General features: G+C 44.4%; 1 protein-coding gene across 2 annotated transcripts; it reads left to right on the top strand.

The window, feature by feature from the left end:
- The first annotated feature begins 17 nt into the window (after window positions 1-17).
- Window positions 18-10,608, top strand: FOXM1 (forkhead box M1). 2 transcript variants are annotated; one of them, XM_085067484.1, is made up of 9 exons: window positions 18-207; window positions 1,631-2,227; window positions 3,864-4,012; window positions 4,222-4,437; window positions 4,846-4,974; window positions 5,566-5,610; window positions 6,547-6,616; window positions 7,054-7,235; window positions 8,420-10,608. In XM_085067484.1, the coding sequence occupies exons 2-9, from the start codon at window positions 1,678-1,680 to the stop codon at window positions 9,467-9,469; spliced, it is 2,391 nt and encodes a 796-aa protein (XP_084923610.1). In that variant the 5' UTR covers window positions 18-207; window positions 1,631-1,677; the 3' UTR covers window positions 9,470-10,608. The 2 variants fall into 2 exon arrangements, with proteins under 2 accessions (XP_084923610.1, XP_084923616.1); XM_085067490.1 differs by lacking the exon at window positions 5,566-5,610.
- Window positions 10,609-17,157: the final 6,549 nt, after the last annotated feature.

Raw genomic sequence — 17,157 nt, 5'->3', positions numbered from 1 at the left:
TTGCCCGCCGCCGCCGCCCATTGGCCCGGCCCGCCGTAGCCCCGCCCCCGCAGCGCCCATTGGCCCGGCCCGGCTGGCCCCGCCCCCGCCGCCGCTCACTGGCTTAGGCCGGCACGTGACCGGGCCGGGGCTCCGCCGGGCGCCAAATTCAAACCGGGGCCGCTCGGGACTGCCGCCCTGCACCGGCCCTGCCCGGCCCGGCAGCTGGTGAGTCGCGACCCCTGCCCGCCCTGCCCCTCCAGGCTGTCCCCGCAAGGATCGGCACCCTCGGAGGGTGTTGGCGGCGCTCAGGGCGTTGGGCGGCCGGGAAAGGGAAGTGCCTAGGCCCGGCCCGGGGCGGAGGGCCCTGCGGGAGCGTGCCGGGCAGCGCTGGGGCCGGAGCGGGTGAAGAGGGAGCTGGGCTCGCTTTGGCCCTGCCCTCCCTTTGGCCTGGCCCTCTTTGCCCCGCGGAGCCGCGTGTGCCCGGGGTGCCCGTGGGCCTGGACGGGTGGTAGCAGCTCGGGGCCTCCTTGGGAAGTGACGCGCTCCCGTAAGGATCGCAGCCTTCTGGAGGCTGGCTGGAGGTTCCTCTGTTGGCGCTGTCTTACCGGGACCGCTCCTTACGGGGGTGGAGCAGATGGCTAAGGGCCATGCGTGTGCCGGCTGCCAGAGCCCGCGTGGAACGATCACAGGGCTGTGTCCCTGCACACAGGGCATCAGCCCAGCTTCCTAGCTGCTGGGCTCTGCTTTGGATCCATGGAGGGGATTCGTGCTGAGAATTTTCACCTTCAGCTGCTGACCCCGTCAAATCTAGCAATGCAAAAGGCCTCTTTTTTCCTATTTGTTTCTATTCTGCTTGCCATCTCTCGTGATAAACAATAAGTACAATTTGCATATTGTTCTGGTATAGTTTGCTGAAAGACACAGGCTCCGCTGAATTCCTGACAGCATTATTAGCAGTACTCTCTCAGCATCTTACCCTGGAAGCAGTATCTCTGCATTTTATTTCCTCTGCTTCCTGCTTTATAGTCTAAATGGCCTGTTGTCCAAAACTTTGACATTTAAAATGTGTGCTGCCCAATGATGAATTTACCTGATTCTTGACAAATCTACAGAAGGAATGACCAGTGCATTTACTTTACATCTGTTTTAAAACACCCTATTTCTGCTGCATTTATGTGTGTCTTTGTAGTGTTCAGAATAATCTCTGCTTCCCAAATCTTAAACTACCTGTAAATTCCATTTTCACTCAGGCTGTGTTATCTGCTACTTATAGCAATCAGCTATAAGAATCAGCACTGCTGTTTCCATGTTCTGCCTTCCCTCCCCTTCAGTTTGCTGGCTGATGCTGGTCAAGTCACATTATAGCTAAGTCTTTCTGTAAAGCACATGTACACACTTTGCTCATTATTATGTACTTTATGATGCAAACTATCTGCTCTGCAAATTTGTCTCCTGTTGTGCCTACACAGGGTGTGGGTAGAGGAGGTACAGTATAATTTTTCAGTAGCCTTGTCAGCCTTATTAAATGCTTTAAGTTTTATTTTCCTTTTGTGTTTTTAGCTTTGTCGCAATCGCTAAGAACGTGTCCTCTGTGGGAGGTCTCAAGATGATTTGCTGCACCCTTTATGTTGTATCTTTTGTTTTGCAGGATTTGTTCCTCTCCCTTTCAATGGAGAGCGACAGTGCAGATCAATAATGAGGACCAGCCCTCGCAGGCCCTTAATTCTCAAAAGACGGAAACTGACCCTCCCACAGAAGGATGAATCCAGTACTTCGGCAAGAGATGAGAACAGAGGTCAGGATGAAAAGGCTCCTAAGCAGGAGCACAGCCAGGAAGACCAACACAACAGACAACCCAGAGACAAAAGGGACTGTAGCCTGCAGAAATTCCCAGCGGGAATCAAGATAATTGACCATCCTACGATGCCCAACACACAGGTGGTGGCCATCCCTACAAATGCTGATATCCAGAGCATCATAGAGGCACTGACAGCAAAAGGAAAAGAATGTGGCAACAATGGACCCAACAAGTTCATTCTCATTAGCAGTGGGGGCACACCCCGTTCAGCAGGTCCAGCAGCTTCGCAGCATCTCCCATCAGAGAAGAAAGCCAGTGCAGCAGTCAAGACTCCAGATGGTCAAGAAAGAGAGAAGAATGTTGCACAGACACCTGGTCTTGCAGGCAGTACAGCACTCTGGCATTCAGGAGTTGATCCTGTGGCTGGACAGGAACAGGAGAGCAACAGTATGTAGTCTTTATCTGGTTTTTGTTGGTTTTTTTTTCCCTGACAGACAAATATGAAATGGGCCAATGAGTGTAGCACTCGGATCTTGGTATGCAGTAATTATTCATATTTTGTTAATTACAAAATAGCTATGGATTTGCTTCTAATAATCTATAGCTTTGCATATGTAGTGAAATCTGAAGGGTTATGGTAGATGTATTTTTGGTGGAAAACATCTGAGCTTCTGACTTAGGTCTCATGCTAAGTCCTTCCATTCTGAAAGTACTAGCTCAACATTGTCCTGTTTTGGTTGACAGCAATATTCTGGTTTGAGTGGGTTTTTTTAAGGCTGCAGCTTTTTTGAGAAATCGGGCAACTACACATGAAATCAGGAATTCAAGGTGAATTCCTTCCACAATATTAGCATCTTTTAGAAGTGTGATTGGTGCTTTCCTTTTGACAGCTGAGATGAAGGGGTAACAAGGTTACTTGTGAGTAAGCAGAGTTATATGATGAGGGTAAGGCTGTGGCTGTAACCTACATGTACTTCAGTAAAGCTGTCAGCCCATGGCTTGGTCAGGTGTACTGTTCACTGGGTTAAAACTGGCTGGATGGCTGGGCCCAAGGAGTGGTGGTGAATGGTGCTGCATCCAGTTGGCAGCTGGTCACTGGGGCTCCCCAGGGCTCAGTATTGGGCCCAGTCCTGTTTAATAGCTTTATCAATGATCCGGATGAGGGGATCAAGGGCATCCTCAGTATGTTCACAGATGACACCAAGCTGAGTGGGAGTCTTGATCTGCTGGAGGGCAGGAGGGCTCTGCAGAGGGGTCTGGACAGGCTGGATCACTGGGTCAAGGCCAATTGCATGAAGTTCAATAAGACCAGGTGCCAGATCCTGCATTTGCATTGCAACAACCCCAGGCAGCGCTGCAGCTTGGGGGAAGTGTGGCTGGAAAACTGCCCAGCAGGAAAGAATGTGGAGGTGGTGGTCAACAGCAGCTGAACATGAGCCAGATGTGCCCAGGTGGCCAAGAAGGCCAGTGGATTCCTGGCCTGTATCAGCAATAGTGTGTCCTGCAAGACCAGGGCACACTATTGTCCCCCTGTACTCAGCACTGGTGAGGCTGCACCTCGAGTTCTCTGTTCAGTTTTGGGCTTTTATGACAGGAAAGACATTGAGGTGCTGGAGCATGTCCAGAGAAGGACAACAGAGCTAGTGAAGGGTCTGGAGCACAAGTCTGATGAGGAGCAGCTGAGGAAGCTGGGGGTGTTCAACCTGGAGAAAAGGTGGCTCACAGGAGACCTTATCACTCTCTACAATTCCCTGAAGGAAGGCTGTAGAGCAGTGGGAGTTGGCTTCTCCCAGGCAACAAACAACAGGACAAGAAAGCATAGCCTCAAGCTGTGTCAGGGAAGTTCAGGCTGGACATCATGAAGAATTTCTTCCCTAAATGGCTTGTCAAGCATTGGAGCAGACTGCCCAGAGAGGTGGAGTCACCATCCCTAGAGATGTTCAAGAAACAACTGGATGCTGCACTCAGTGTCATGGTCTAGTTGACAGGGTGGTGTTTGGTCAAACGTTGGACTTGATGGTCTTGGAGGTCTTTTTAACCTAAATGATTCTGTGATTATTACATGGGCTTGTTATCCCAACAGGCACTGGAGAGACAATGAGCTCTGTGTTGGACAATAGTCTCACTAACATCCAGTGGCTGGGTAAGATGAGATCTGATGGGCTAAATCCTTCTTCTGTGAAGGAAGACACAGAGAAAGAGAATCAGATGCCTCTGCAAGAAAGAGTCAAGGTAAGTAGGAGAAGACAAAAGCGTGTGCTAAAATTTTTGAAAAAAAAGTAATCCATGTGGATCAGAAGACTTGCAAGAATTAGGCATCACTATTTCTAAGTAACCTGAGTTTTGCCTTTACTGATTTGAATAGCAGTACCTGGAGGAATGTTCCATGGACCTTTTGTCAGCTTTGTCAAAATTCATGTGTCACCCCTTCTGTCTTTCAGACTGAAGAAGAAGCTGCTGTTGCAGCTATTCCTCCTGCTGCTGCCTCCTCCTCATGGCAGGATTCAGTGTCAGAACGACCTCCTTACTCCTACATGGCCATGATCCAGTTTGCCATCAACAGCACTGAGAAGAAGCGCATGACCCTGAAGGACATCTATACCTGGATTGAGGATCATTTCCCTTATTTTAAACATGTAGCTAAGCCAGGTTGGAAGGTAACAAGCAGGCCCTCAAGTTGCTGTGGGTGATGTTATATGCCTTCTGGATCAAAATGAAAAGTTGATCCCCAGCTTGCAAAGCAAGATGGAAGTTCATATAACCATTCCACCCCAAATACACTCTCACTCCAGATGTTCACTGTACCACTTCATGTATCCCTTGTCTCACCCTACTTAAACAAGATAATGGGGTGTTTGATCACTGGAGTAAGAATAAGGGTCTCAAGGGTAAATAGAATAAGAGACTGACAGCACAGTTGGCTGGGTGCACTGTGGATATGAAAGTTTAGTGATGTCTGCACTTTGGAAAGTAATCCCTCTGCTAGGGCAGCCATGTCTGAGGTAGGCCTTGCTGTGCTGATAACAAAACTACTGCTTTTCAACCTCCTCCTCCTTTCTCCCCAGAACTCCATTCGGCACAACCTGTCCCTTCATGATATGTTTGTCCGTGAGACATCTGCTAATGGTAAAATCTCCTTCTGGACTATTCACCCTGATGCAAACCGTTGCCTAACATTGGACCAGGTATTTAAGGTGAGTTGCCTCGTGTGAAGAAAATAGGACAGGCTTTGCAATTTCTTAATGCCACATTAGCCCTGATGCATCGTATTTTAACTGTAAAGTCAAGCTGCTTTGACATCAGCCTTTTCGTAGAAGCTGGATTTAGTCACTTCACTTGACAAATAGACAAGATCTACATTTGAAAGAAAAGGTGCTGTGGCTGTGCTTTTGACCTGGAGCTTCTGTGGGATGTGTTTATTCTTCAAGTGCTGTGCCAAATATAATAAGTAATCAGCTTGTTCAACTTCTTTCCATGGCCTGATTTGAATTCCCAATGAGAAGCTTTCCACTGAAGCCAACCAGGTGTTTTTATGCTGTTTGATAAGTCAATAGGATGGAATTGTCCTAGCCCAATTAGGTATTTTAAGAAGTACCATTTTGTGGGAGAAATAGAGCTTGTGAGTTTGGTAGAGGTGCATTTACACTCTTGTTTTTTCTGCAGTGGGTGGGTAGAATTAACTTTTGTTTGCTCAGATTGTACAAGTTTTAAATGTCCCATTTGTCCCCTCTTTGGTTGATAACTTCATCTTAATTTTTTTCCCTCTCAATGCCTTCTGCCACCAGCCGCTGGACTTGGGGTCACCAACATCACCTGAGTACTCTGAATCAGTAAGAATTACCCTCTGGCTCGGGGCTTGATCTTGCATTCTCTTCTTGCCAGTCACAGAAGGAAAGGACAAGAGGCTTGGGGAGGGGGACTGGGTTGCTGCTGCACCTGCTCATACAGCTCCATGCACACCCTTTTTGGGGAGAGGGGTGTAGCCAAAGCTTGACTGCCTTCAGATGATACAGTCTCTCTCTGGCTGGTAGAGGTGGACAGCTTTGTGCAACTTGGAAGTCTGCTGCTGATGTAGGCTGCAATGGACACCAATAAGCTTCAGAGAATAAACCCAAACAGATTTCTGGTGAAATCATCATCTCCATGGCAACAATCCCAATCTGTTCTGGGGCTCAGATCCAGAGAGAATAGGGTCTCTCTGTGCTCCTTTTTCATTTTGGAACCCACTGCACTGTGACTCTTGGAAGGAGGAACCTGTTTGCTGTCACTCTTACATTCAGCCGTTTTAACAGTGATGGATTTGCAAGCATCCAGTCAAACACTTTTCTGCCACAGCTACAACCTTGGCCTTCTTTCCATCTGCTCAGAATTCTGATCTCACTCTTGCCTCTGCTATTCCATTTGAACACCTATCTGGTCTATGGTTTGTATAGACATCCAGTATACAATAAAGCCACACTATTCATTGTTCCTCAGGCACTGAGGGTGCCAAAACCAGGTCACTTCTGCAGTAGAGTCTGCAGCTGGAGCAGATGTGTCATGTCATCTCTTTTCCTACACAGCTTTTAGTGGGCAGCTGGCTTTGGGATGGCATGGCTGCAAACCAGAGCCTGCCTAAGTGCTGGGTGCTAACAGCTGCTCTCTTCATTAGTGCAGCACAGACCTCTGATTTCGCAGTTCTCAGTGAGGCAGCAGAATGAATGTGGATTCTTTTCTTTTAATCTCTTTCTTTTCTCCTTCTCCTCTTACTTATTTCACAATGACAGCAGCAACAAAAGAGTCGTCTTCCAGATCCCCTGAAGAACATGGGCAGCAAAACTGAACCTCAGAATTCACGTAAGTCAATCAGTCTAGGCCAAAGAGAATCAATCAAATAAATCTGGGGCACTCTCCCAGATTGCTTTAGGAATACAAGTGGAATGTGTTATCCCAGTTTGCCAGCTTTTATGCTCCTTACTGTCAAGTTTGAAATGGAAGGCAGTATTGCTGTGTCTGAGAGGATGTGATGGTGAGATGATGGGGATTGGGCACTCAAATGGAGTGAGAGCCCCAACTTGAGGGCAAGGATCTGTATGAAAGACTAATTTATTGATCATGAGGTCTTCTGGCTTGGTATTTCTATCCTTAAAATTAGCAGAGAAGGCAAGTGAGCCTATCTGACCAAATGCTTATTTTGGGTTGTTTAGATGGACTTCCTGTAAGGTGCCTGGGTTTCAAGAGGTAGCCATAGAGGACAGGCAAGAAGCGAGTGAGTCCATTCTTTTCCTTTCCAGGCCGAAAGATGAAGCCTTTGCTTCCTCGTGTCAACTCCTACCTGGTTCCCATCCAGTTTCCTTTGAGTCAGCCTCTTGTCTTGCAGTCTTCTATGAAGGTTCCTCTGTCCATGGCACAGGGAGCATCCCTCAACAGCTCGGAGACTTTGCAGAGCAATAAGCGTGTGCGCATTGCTCCAAAGGTTGGTTTCTTCTTTTCCCAGCCATTTTGAGGGGTTTTGTGGGATTCTCTTTTTGTTTTTTTGGGGGGATGGGGGGCTGTTTTGTGAGGAGGGGGCTAGGGAGGGTGTGGGGATTTTTTAATGGGGGGAGAAGTTTGTTTGGATTTTTTTCTTTGCTTTTTCTTTCCCATATCTCTTGCCTTCAATGGACCTATTCTTCATATGGTTCCTTTGTGCATCTTTACTAGGTGCTCTAAAAGTCCAAGCTCATATTAAGGAACTAGCCAGTGATAATCCTTGTGATGCTTTTGTCTCTGGGCTGACTATTACCTGCCAGTTTACTTGCTGTAAGGGTGTTTCTATAATTCAGTAGAGGAGTGGCTCTATGGCTCAGTCAAAACAATTTTTCTCTGCTGCTTGGATGTGAATAAAGAAAAATGGGAGGAATGGCTTTGTTCTGACCCTAAAACATTCATCGTTTTGATAGCTCTATAGAGATGTAACAATAAGGAACTTCTGAAAGAGTATTTGTTTCATGTAGTTTCTTTCAAGAGCATTTCTGTATCTGCTGTTTGCTAATTCTGTGAAGTTCCCACTTATTCTGGGCTCAAGGAAAACAGCTATTAAACAGACCTTTCTCTTGGCATCTTACTGACTGCTCTTGTGTGCTTAAATACTGTAAAGCTTTAGCTGCTTCCATCCTGTCTAACCATAATCCTATTTTCCTTTGTATGCCTGCTGCTTTATGTTCTCTCCAGCTATGATTTATCTTCTCCTGTTCTCTTTTTCTTTTGATAACCTCATTTTTTTTTCTCTTCCTTTTCCTCGGTTTCTGGGAAAGCTGTCCTCATTAATTTTGTTATTCCCATTTAGATAATGTAAGAAGAAATCAAAGGGGTTATATTTTTTCCAGAAATATTCAGCTTTCCTTCTGCCTGTACCCCTAGAAGTTCCTCAGAGCAGGAGTGCTCTGAAGGGTATGACTTTCATTCACTTAGCTAGAATCATTTTCATGTGATCTTCAGGCTTCTTTCTGTCAATTTCACAGAGATCAATCTCTGTCTGTTATAGTTATTGCTTCCTGAATATCTTCCTCTTACCCTTTCTGCTGACCTTAAATGCCAGTCTCTTTCCACTGTTATTTAGATTTTTGGCTGGGTTAGATCCTCGCTCACTGACTGCATGTCACCTGTGTTTCATTGTAGATGTCACTGTCTGCAGAAGAGTCACCCTCTTTACCCATGGCTGCAGTCAAGGAGGAGGGTCGATGTGATGAAGGCTTATTTTCCCAAACCCATTCCATACAGGAGAACAGTTCCCAGCCTGGTGAGGAATTGTCTTTCCCTGAGGGTGCCTGTGTAAAGGAGGAAGAAAGCTCTCAGCTGGGTGACTGGCTGTCCCCATTTGCCTCAACCGTAACGGTCAAGGAAGAGCCAAGCTTGTTCCTCCCAGACTCATCCACAAAGGAGAGGAAACAATTCACCACACTCAAGTCCCCATCTAAGGCAGTTTCTGACTCTTTGGTTATAAAGAGGCGGGAAAGGCGGGAAGCGGGCAGATCCAGAAGGAAACAACACCTAGCACCGCCTTGTTCAGAAGAGCCTGTTCTTGTTTTGCCAGAAGGCAGCGGCTTTGACCCTTTCCGGTTAGGGGCAGAGCGTCCTTTCCCACAGGAAAACCAGCCCCTGGAGAATGTATCACAGCTCAGCTGCTCACAGGGAGAAGAGGGGGCCTTTAAAACACCGGTCAAGGACATGTTCAGCAAATTGCCCGTTTCTTCCACTCCCAGCAAAGTCTCAGCCACTACTACCCCTTCACTAGAGGGTCTTGACCCCTGGAAGTCTGCTTCCTTGGCCAAGGGAAGTCATGAGTTGGACTTCAGTCCAGTGAAAACACTTCAGTTGCCATTCACACCCCTCCAGGACAACCAGGACTTGCTGGGTTTTAACAGCACACCCCTTAAAAATCCTCTCTTTGATTCTCCCCGGGAACTGCTCAATACAGAATCCAGTGACATGGTCCACGCACCCCTCACGAGCTCTCCAGCGTTTATTCGTGACACTTCCAAGCAATCCTCTGTTGAACTGACAGCCTCTGGCTTTACTGAAAACCGGTCACTCATGGAGGGCCTCATCCTGGACACCATGAATGACAGTCTCAGCAAAATCCTTCTAGATATCAGCTTTCCTGGCCTTGAGGATGAAAATTTAGGAACAGACATTAGTTGGTCGCAGCTCATACCTGAACTGAAGTGAACTGGCCTGAGGATGAATTTGACTTGTTCTGATGTTACAGAAAGCACTCAACTCTTATGAAATTCATTTGTGTAATCTAAGGCAACTGCTTTTGACTAATTCCCATATCCATGGGAACAGAGAGCATTATTGACTCCTGCTAAGCTGGGAGAAAGGCCCATCAGCTGCTATGAGCTTCCTTTATAAGATGCTGTAGACTTTGAGTGGAACAAGATTATAGAAGTTCTATAACCTTGTGTTAGAGATAGCCTCTCTTGAGGGATTCTTACCATGAGAATGTCTAGGTAGGCCCTGAATGGCATTTGCTACTCAAGGTATCAGAGGAAATGAACACACTCCTCAGTAGAATAGGAAAGAGCCTGGGAACCTCCTCCTAGCTCTGTCCTAATCTCACTTCACTTTGTTCCCCTATTACTTAGTATCTTTTGTCCAGTTTTAATGGCTGTAAATACTGTACATTCCTTAAATTAGCCCTTAATTATAATAATAATTATTTTATTATTGTAGGGTTATGGGAATATTTGGTCTGGTAAGGGTTTGACCTAGAGTGTTGTCCATATGTTCACATCTCTTGTATTCTTCTACCCTAACAGAAAGCCCAAAATTTTTTTTTTTTTTATTTACTTCAAGAACATATTGGTCTAGGTTGTTCTGAAGGTTGCTGGGGCAAAGATCTGAAAAATTGCGTATGTGTGACCCAAGCCAAACTGAAAGATATGACCTGGATTGCAGCATAAAATCTTGGTTTGGCTTCCTTTTTCCCAGCTGGAATGGAGAAGAGCTTGGATCAAGCCATATAAGCTCTTCAGATTCCAGAGGTCTGTTATATACCTAGAGGACTAGGTAGAGACACTGTTGCAGTAAGATGGACCTCTATTGAATGGTTAAAGCTGCCCTCATTACAGTCAGCAGTTGAAATTGTAAAAAAGAACCTATAAAGGGAATGCTGATATTTCTACTGAAAAGTGACTCCTAGAAACACAAGGTATGTATCTCTTGGTGCAATAGAACAACTCCTCCCAATTCTCTAGAACTTTTGTCATAGAAGAAATTGCCATGGCAAAGATCTGATCCTTCTGCTTGCAGACAAGTGGTGATTCCTGTATCTCCATTCTCAATAAAGCTTCTGTGGGAATACAGCTGAGTGTTATCTGTACTCCTCTTAGCAGATTGCTCAGGTTGGGCCATAGCATGAGCTTGTCTTGTGTGTTTGTGTGCTTTGTGATCACTGAGTGAGTGATCATTTGGACATTTTCAGTGTTCCTCAGGCCTTGTTGGCCAAACCACGTTAGATTTGGTTACTCTACCAGTTTTTTCATATAATACACTTTTTCCTGCTGTTGAAGGTGTCTTGGTTTGAAAACAAACCAGTGGGAGATCACAAGTCAAGATTGAAATTAAAAATAAGTGAAATAATACAAGGAAAAAGCACTGACAAAGTCAGATACAACCTAACACCCTGTTAGGGTGGTAGTAGCAGTCCAACTGAAGTAGTCCAGTTGAAGCGGTGATCCTGTGAATGTCTAGTCTCCAGCTGAAGATCCAGTGGTAGCTCTGGTCCTCTGGGAACCCAGTAGACAGGGCTAGCTCAGGCAGTTCCAAGGCCAGGTTATATCCACGTGGGAACACCTGGCTCCTCCCTCCTGGCAGAGCATCTCACAATGGGATGAGATAAGTCCATGAGTCACACGGTGGGTCCCTGATGGCCCATTGCCTGTCATGCGGGGTGGGTCATTAGTAAGTGATAATAGCTAACGGATGGCCCATTGCCTGTCATCCGGAGTGGGTGATAGCAGCTAATGGCCCACAGCTGGTGGTAATAGAATACTTAACTACATCAATATTGCAACCTAGGACAGAAGGGTAAATCCTGACTTTACCAGTCAGGAGCATACAACTCAAACTTAGCCTCAAACATCAGAACACCACCAGCAGACTAATTTCTGTGTCTTCTAAATCAAAACAAATATAACTTGAAACTATTTCTACCTTCCCCTATAAACATAAAACCAGTTTTAGATGGGTGCAGTTTTCAGAACTGCAGTTCTCTTGTGTGCTTGTGAGAGGTTATTTGTCCTCATACAGTGTTTCAAGGACTTTGGTTTAGTATTTATCATTTAAGTTTTTCTCAAATTATAAGGCTGCAAGAAGGGGTCTGGTTTGTGGCACATTTTCTGCTAGTACACCTTACACAGCGGTCAACACTTGACCTGGCTTTCTCAAAGCATCCTATTTCCCTTTCATCCCACTTCTTGCTCCTGACAGGATGTGTGCACACAACTGACACCTGAGAGCCAGCTAACTAAGGATCATGTCTCCAGCAAATAAGGAAATGTGCTTGTCCTTTGTGTCAATTCCAGGCAGGTGATCCCTTGCTGTCCCTGTCAGCTGAGGTGCTTTGATGGCCACCTCACATTTTATTTTGAACATAGTAATGCCAAAGTTTCATTTCCCCTCTTGTTATGTATTCCAGTGAGAGCACTGCTCAAGGGCAATTGTATCAAAAAAGGTGGAGGGAACAACAGAAAAAATTCCATTAAGCAATTCTACCTCTTGCACCCAGAAGAGATGTCCAAGTGTTTTGGCCAAACTAGTTCAAAGCACCAGTTGCTGAGGATTTAATCACAAAATATTACTTTATTTCTCTTCATCTGTTTGCCGGATATTCTGCCTGGATCCTTTCCTTAAGGGCAGGCAGTTGTCACCTGTCCCTCTGCAGTATTTGGGTTATAGTGCAGAGGTGTGATTGTGTCAGACAGTGGATGCCTCTGTCCACCCCTTGCAGTGAGAGCAGAGCCAAACTTCATGTCTTCTCATGAGCCCAAGAGCAGGAAGGCACAGTTCTTCACACCCTTTGCATAGCTCTCCCAGGGCTTCTCTAAGTAATGTGCAGGAGCATCCCAGGACTGTCCTTGGGTTCTGATAATAGAAAAAGCTGTTTAACACCTTCTAGCCTGCAAAAGCAAACATTAAGATACAATTTTTAAGAGATCTGGGACACAAATCTACAGGGAGCCAGCAAGTGCTGTGGATGCTCTGTTCCTCTGACAACTCTGCTCCATACCTGGCAAGTGTGACAGATGCAAAGGAGAAGGTTATTCCCTTTCATTGGTCGAGTGGGGCTCCTCCCACTATGTTTTGTCAGCTGAAAAAGACTGGATGCCCCCTGAGATGAGGTAAGCAAGGATGATTACCACCTTTCTACTTTTCCAACTTGGCCAATAGAGGAAAAACTCAATCGCTTCCCCATGTAAAAGAAAAGAGACCTTGTTTTACATTTCAGCAGTCTTTTTATGACAATGGCAGGCCTTCATTTCTCCCAGAGGCCAGTCTAGTTCTTAACAAAGGTGAAAATTTCTTTAGAAAAATATTACTTCCTCTTTAAAATGCACTATAGGCTCAGAGAAAAAGGACAGGCTTGAAAAACTTGAGCTGGTTCCTGAACAGAAACAGCTTCCCTCCCCACTCCCCTTTTTTCCAGGAGAGGTGAATTACAACTGGAAAAAATTATATTCAGGGTATAACAAAGTATTAGCTGCCTGAAATTAAGAAGAAAATGTCCTGCTTCACTACTCAACTCAGACTGGCTTCTTGCTTTGAAACAAGCAGAGTTTTAGAACGTCAAGACCATGAATCTAAACTGCTGATGCAGGTCAAATGACACATTTGTCCTTGCGTTTCAGTTACAACATTTCTTGGAAAAATAAAGATGATAAATACCCTGAAACACAGTTTACAGGCAATACAGGCAAAAGATTATGCAAAGCAGATTCTCTTCCACATCTCAAAATCTGTGGGAAGTCATTATATAGAGCGCACTGATGAACTGTTTGCATACAAATACATAATCAGAATTATTTATCCTCCACATCTGTTTTTTTCTTTTTTATTTTTTTTTTGATGCACCAAATTTAAAACCAGAAACATCTAATGATGTTATTAGGAAAGTCAGGGAAAACAGCTGGCACAAATTATTAAACTACAGTCAGACATGGATTTATGCTCCAATCCCTGTTGTTGGTCTCTATTACCTTCTCATGGATGTACAGGAGGTTGCTGCCAATAAGGGTCTCTGTTTATTTAGCTGTGTAATTTGTAGAAGGTAGGTTTTCTGTACTCATCTGTGGTTACAAACAAGAGACTGGCTCAATTAGAACCATGACTGATTTTCCAACAGGACAAAAAAATCTCATCTTCATTGGACTTCAGAAGAATCTCTTAATATTGTTGATATTTTCTATAGAATGCTACACATTTTTCACTACAAGTATGGTAGCTTTTCTTGGTGCAGTGTATTTTTTCACATTTTATGTACTTTCCTGTGAATTTTAATAAAGACGAAGTTTTGCATAATATCATTATGCAACAGGCCAGAATGTTCCATCTCAACTTTATACTTTTCTCATGAAGGAACATGTTCAGATTACTTACACATTTTAGTTTTTTTAAATTCTGAGATTACATGTTTGTCTATGCACAAAGCTATTCTGGATTGTGGAACTGTGTTCCAGCTGCAATTTCTATCATGGATAATGCATGTATATTGCGAGGCCCTGAAGCACTTGATTTAGGAGTATTTCTATGAGTCTTGTGGTCTAATCTGTCCTGAGTTCTCAACTTGCATTTTTCACTTTAAGCCTTCACTTTAGAAAAGCTTCTGTTTGAAGCAGTTTTGCCTGGTCTCATGGTAGCCTTAAAGTTTTGGACAATTTGATATATTTAGCATCCAATCCAATCCCTCCAGGAAGGGAAGAAAGGTCAAGAATGCAGCAGAACTGACACCATAAAGCACATCCCTTGGAACTTGTGGGATCACTGAAGATGCCTTCAGCATCAATATAGCTTTCCAAGTATTTGAGTACTTGGATTACTTACCCAAGTAATGATGTCAGTGATATAGAATGGTCTGATCTGAGGAGCTCCACTCTGTAGCTAATTAGTTCCTGACAGACTGCACTCTGCTATGCATTCCCATGGGACTGGCATGCTACAGTGGTAAAAGCTGTTTTGCTGTTTCCCATGGCTGACTTTCAGGTTTTATTTGTTTGTTGTTTTTATTAAAATCTTGAAGTCAGGAGATCATGAGATAATCTCAGTTGCTTAAATCATGCTAAGGCCTAGCCATCAGGAATATAACAAACAGCTGGTGCACATAACAATGCAGCCTAAAGGCTAGGAAACCAAAGGAGTCCAGTATTTATAATCAAAAATAAAATTACATTGTTGCAGCAGCATTGTTATCCATCAAATCCCTGGGGTCATTACACATCCCTCTGTCACTGTATGTGCATTGTGCACACAAAGCTGCTTCTGCACTAGAAGTACAACTGTGCTGGTGATTCCATCATACAATCCTGGATTGTCTGAGCAGAAAATAGCCATACTGAATATCAGCCTCAGGTAGAGTTATTCTGCTGGGGAGAGAAGGGGCAGAGAACACAGGAAATGCAGTTCAAGCAGTCCAATTGCTTCTATAAACGAGAGCACAAGAATGTTTTCCTCAGATTAAAAAAAAAAAAAACCTTTGTAGCACACCTTTTCTTGAAAAGACACAGTAGTGTCTCCCTGCTTTGTAAGGGTTGTGTCAGGGTGTCCTCCTTGGCTTTGATCCCTTTTTATGAGCTGAGTGAAAATTTCCCAGTTTTTGGCTCTTATAAAAATTCTTTTAAAAAAATCTACTTTGCATCCTTAGCAGAGTCAGCTGGCAACTAAAATCTGAGAAGAGATTTATTCAGTACAGAGTGTGCCCCAGCACAGACTTGCTGGAGTGTATGGAGATTTCTTTCAGAACTTATTCTTCAAGACTGCCAGCAGCTGAGCATGGCAACATGAGCTCTCTTGGGTCCAAGGGACTTCTCTTGGGCTTCATGGAGTGATACAAAGAAAGACCTTGATGAGATGAAGGTGTCTCAAAGAGTCAAATGGAGACAGGGTTCAGAAGATAAAGAATCATAGAATCCTCTAGGCTGGAAAATACCTTTAATATCATCAAGCCCAACCATTAACCTGACAAGGCCAAGTCCACCACTGAACCATGTCCCTAAGTGTCACAATCTACACATATTTTAAAAGCTCCAGGGATTGTGACTCAACCACTTCACAAGGAAGCCTTTTTCCAATGCTTGATAATACTTTCAATGAAGAAATTTTTCCTAATATTAATTTCAGACCTCCCCTGGCACAACTTGAGGTTGTTTGAGAGCGTAAAAGAAGAGCAGAAGGTTGGATAAGGACCATCATTGTCACTGATTCAATAGTCCTCAGATTGAAATCTGGGGCAAAATGATCAGGTACCACAGAAAAGCATGAGAGACGTGAAATACTAATTTCTGGTCTTTGGTTTGACTCTTTTCCAAGGGATGAGCCCTGTGCTTTGCACATAGCAGCAAGGAGAAAACCCAGCTTGGAAAAGGTGCCAATTCTCTAAGCAGGACTGAGGTATTGTCTCTGAAGAGCCATCCACAACAGGAGCATGACTTTAAAGATTTGGTCTGTGAACACTGAAACTTGAATTTCTGCATTTCTAAATAAAAGTCTGCCTGAACAAGAGAACAGGAGGTGGGTTGCAACACCCTTTAGGGTGGCTGACTCCCCCACTGCTTAAGTTAATTTCAGCAAGTTATACTGCTTCTTTGCACATGAAGAACTTGACTGATCTCAACTGCTTTAAGGTGCAAAAAAAGCCATTTACAAACAAATAGAACAGGAAACATCACACTACACCTGGCAAGTGATGATAGGAAGTTTTCCACAGCGTCTGATGGTGGATTCTGAAAGTAAAACCTGTCCCCAAAGGAAATGACACTGGAGGCAAAACAGCCATCAGAGAGAGTCTTACCTTCCAAGGACTATATCTGGGCTTCATTTTGAGCAAGATGAGATCTGCTCTGATTCTACAGCTAGCTGGGCACAGGCAAAAAGTGTATAGGTGATTGTCTTTTTTCTTTGCTCTTATTGTTTTATATGAAAAAATAAAACTTTTATAGAAGCCCAGAAATAGCCTCAAAGCACCTTGCCAACACTCTGTAGGTGGTTTTAGTAATAAGCCCACACATATACATACCAAATTAGGCTTTAGCAGGCAACTCTTAACTGTGCTGGCTTTTGCTGTTCAAGGATTCAGCTTCAGGGGCATCTTCCAAAATGAGCCTTAATGGTGTAAAGTTTTCATTATTATTTTTATGGCAGTATGTAGAGACTTCAAAAGAGTTCCTGTGTTAGTGTCAAGTGCATTCTTAGCCTCAAGCTAAGTGGATAATGGAAATACTGTTCTCCCTATGGATGGGAAGTGGAGGGACAGCGAAATGAAAGCAACCACATAGAGACATACATAGGAGAGATATCCTTGAGACTACACATTTCCAAGTACTGTGCTATTGGCCTTAAATACACAACTATCCTTCACCTCAGGCTCTTGCACACTTTTATGGGTAAGCATATTCCTGACAGAAATTATTCTCTTCTTTAAACCTCACGCTGAGGTTTAAAGCTCTATTACTGAGAAGCTCTAGCATGAGTAAAACAGTTGCCATTGCAATGTGCATCAGTGCTCCATAAGTGGAGATTCTTTCCCCTCCTGAAAACAAAGCCAAAGTCTTCTAGTGTGATTCATGAAGCTGTGTAATGGAAGGGGAAATTTTCTATCTCCTGCTGCCCAATCAGCTACTGTTCTGTGGCAACGATAACTA

This window comes from Lichenostomus cassidix, chromosome 1 (genome assembly GCF_008360975.1).
Source record: "Lichenostomus cassidix isolate B80296 chromosome 1, HeHo_3.0, whole genome shotgun sequence".
Lineage (NCBI taxonomy): Eukaryota > Metazoa > Chordata > Aves > Passeriformes > Meliphagidae > Lichenostomus > Lichenostomus cassidix.
This window is presented reverse-complemented; position numbering and strand designations above follow the sequence as displayed.

Bases quoted from the DNA above. Each gene is read 5' to 3' on its own strand.
- FOXM1 (XM_085067484.1), top strand. From the start codon at position 1,678: ATGAGGACCAGCCCTCGCAGGCCCTTAATTCTCAAAAGACGGAAACTG. The intron at 4,438-4,845 runs GTAACAAGCAGG...CTTTCTCCCCAG, and splicing joins TAGCTAAGCCAGGTTGGAAG to AACTCCATTCGGCACAACCT. The intron at 7,236-8,419 runs GTTGGTTTCTTC...GTTTCATTGTAG, and splicing joins GTGTGCGCATTGCTCCAAAG to ATGTCACTGTCTGCAGAAGA.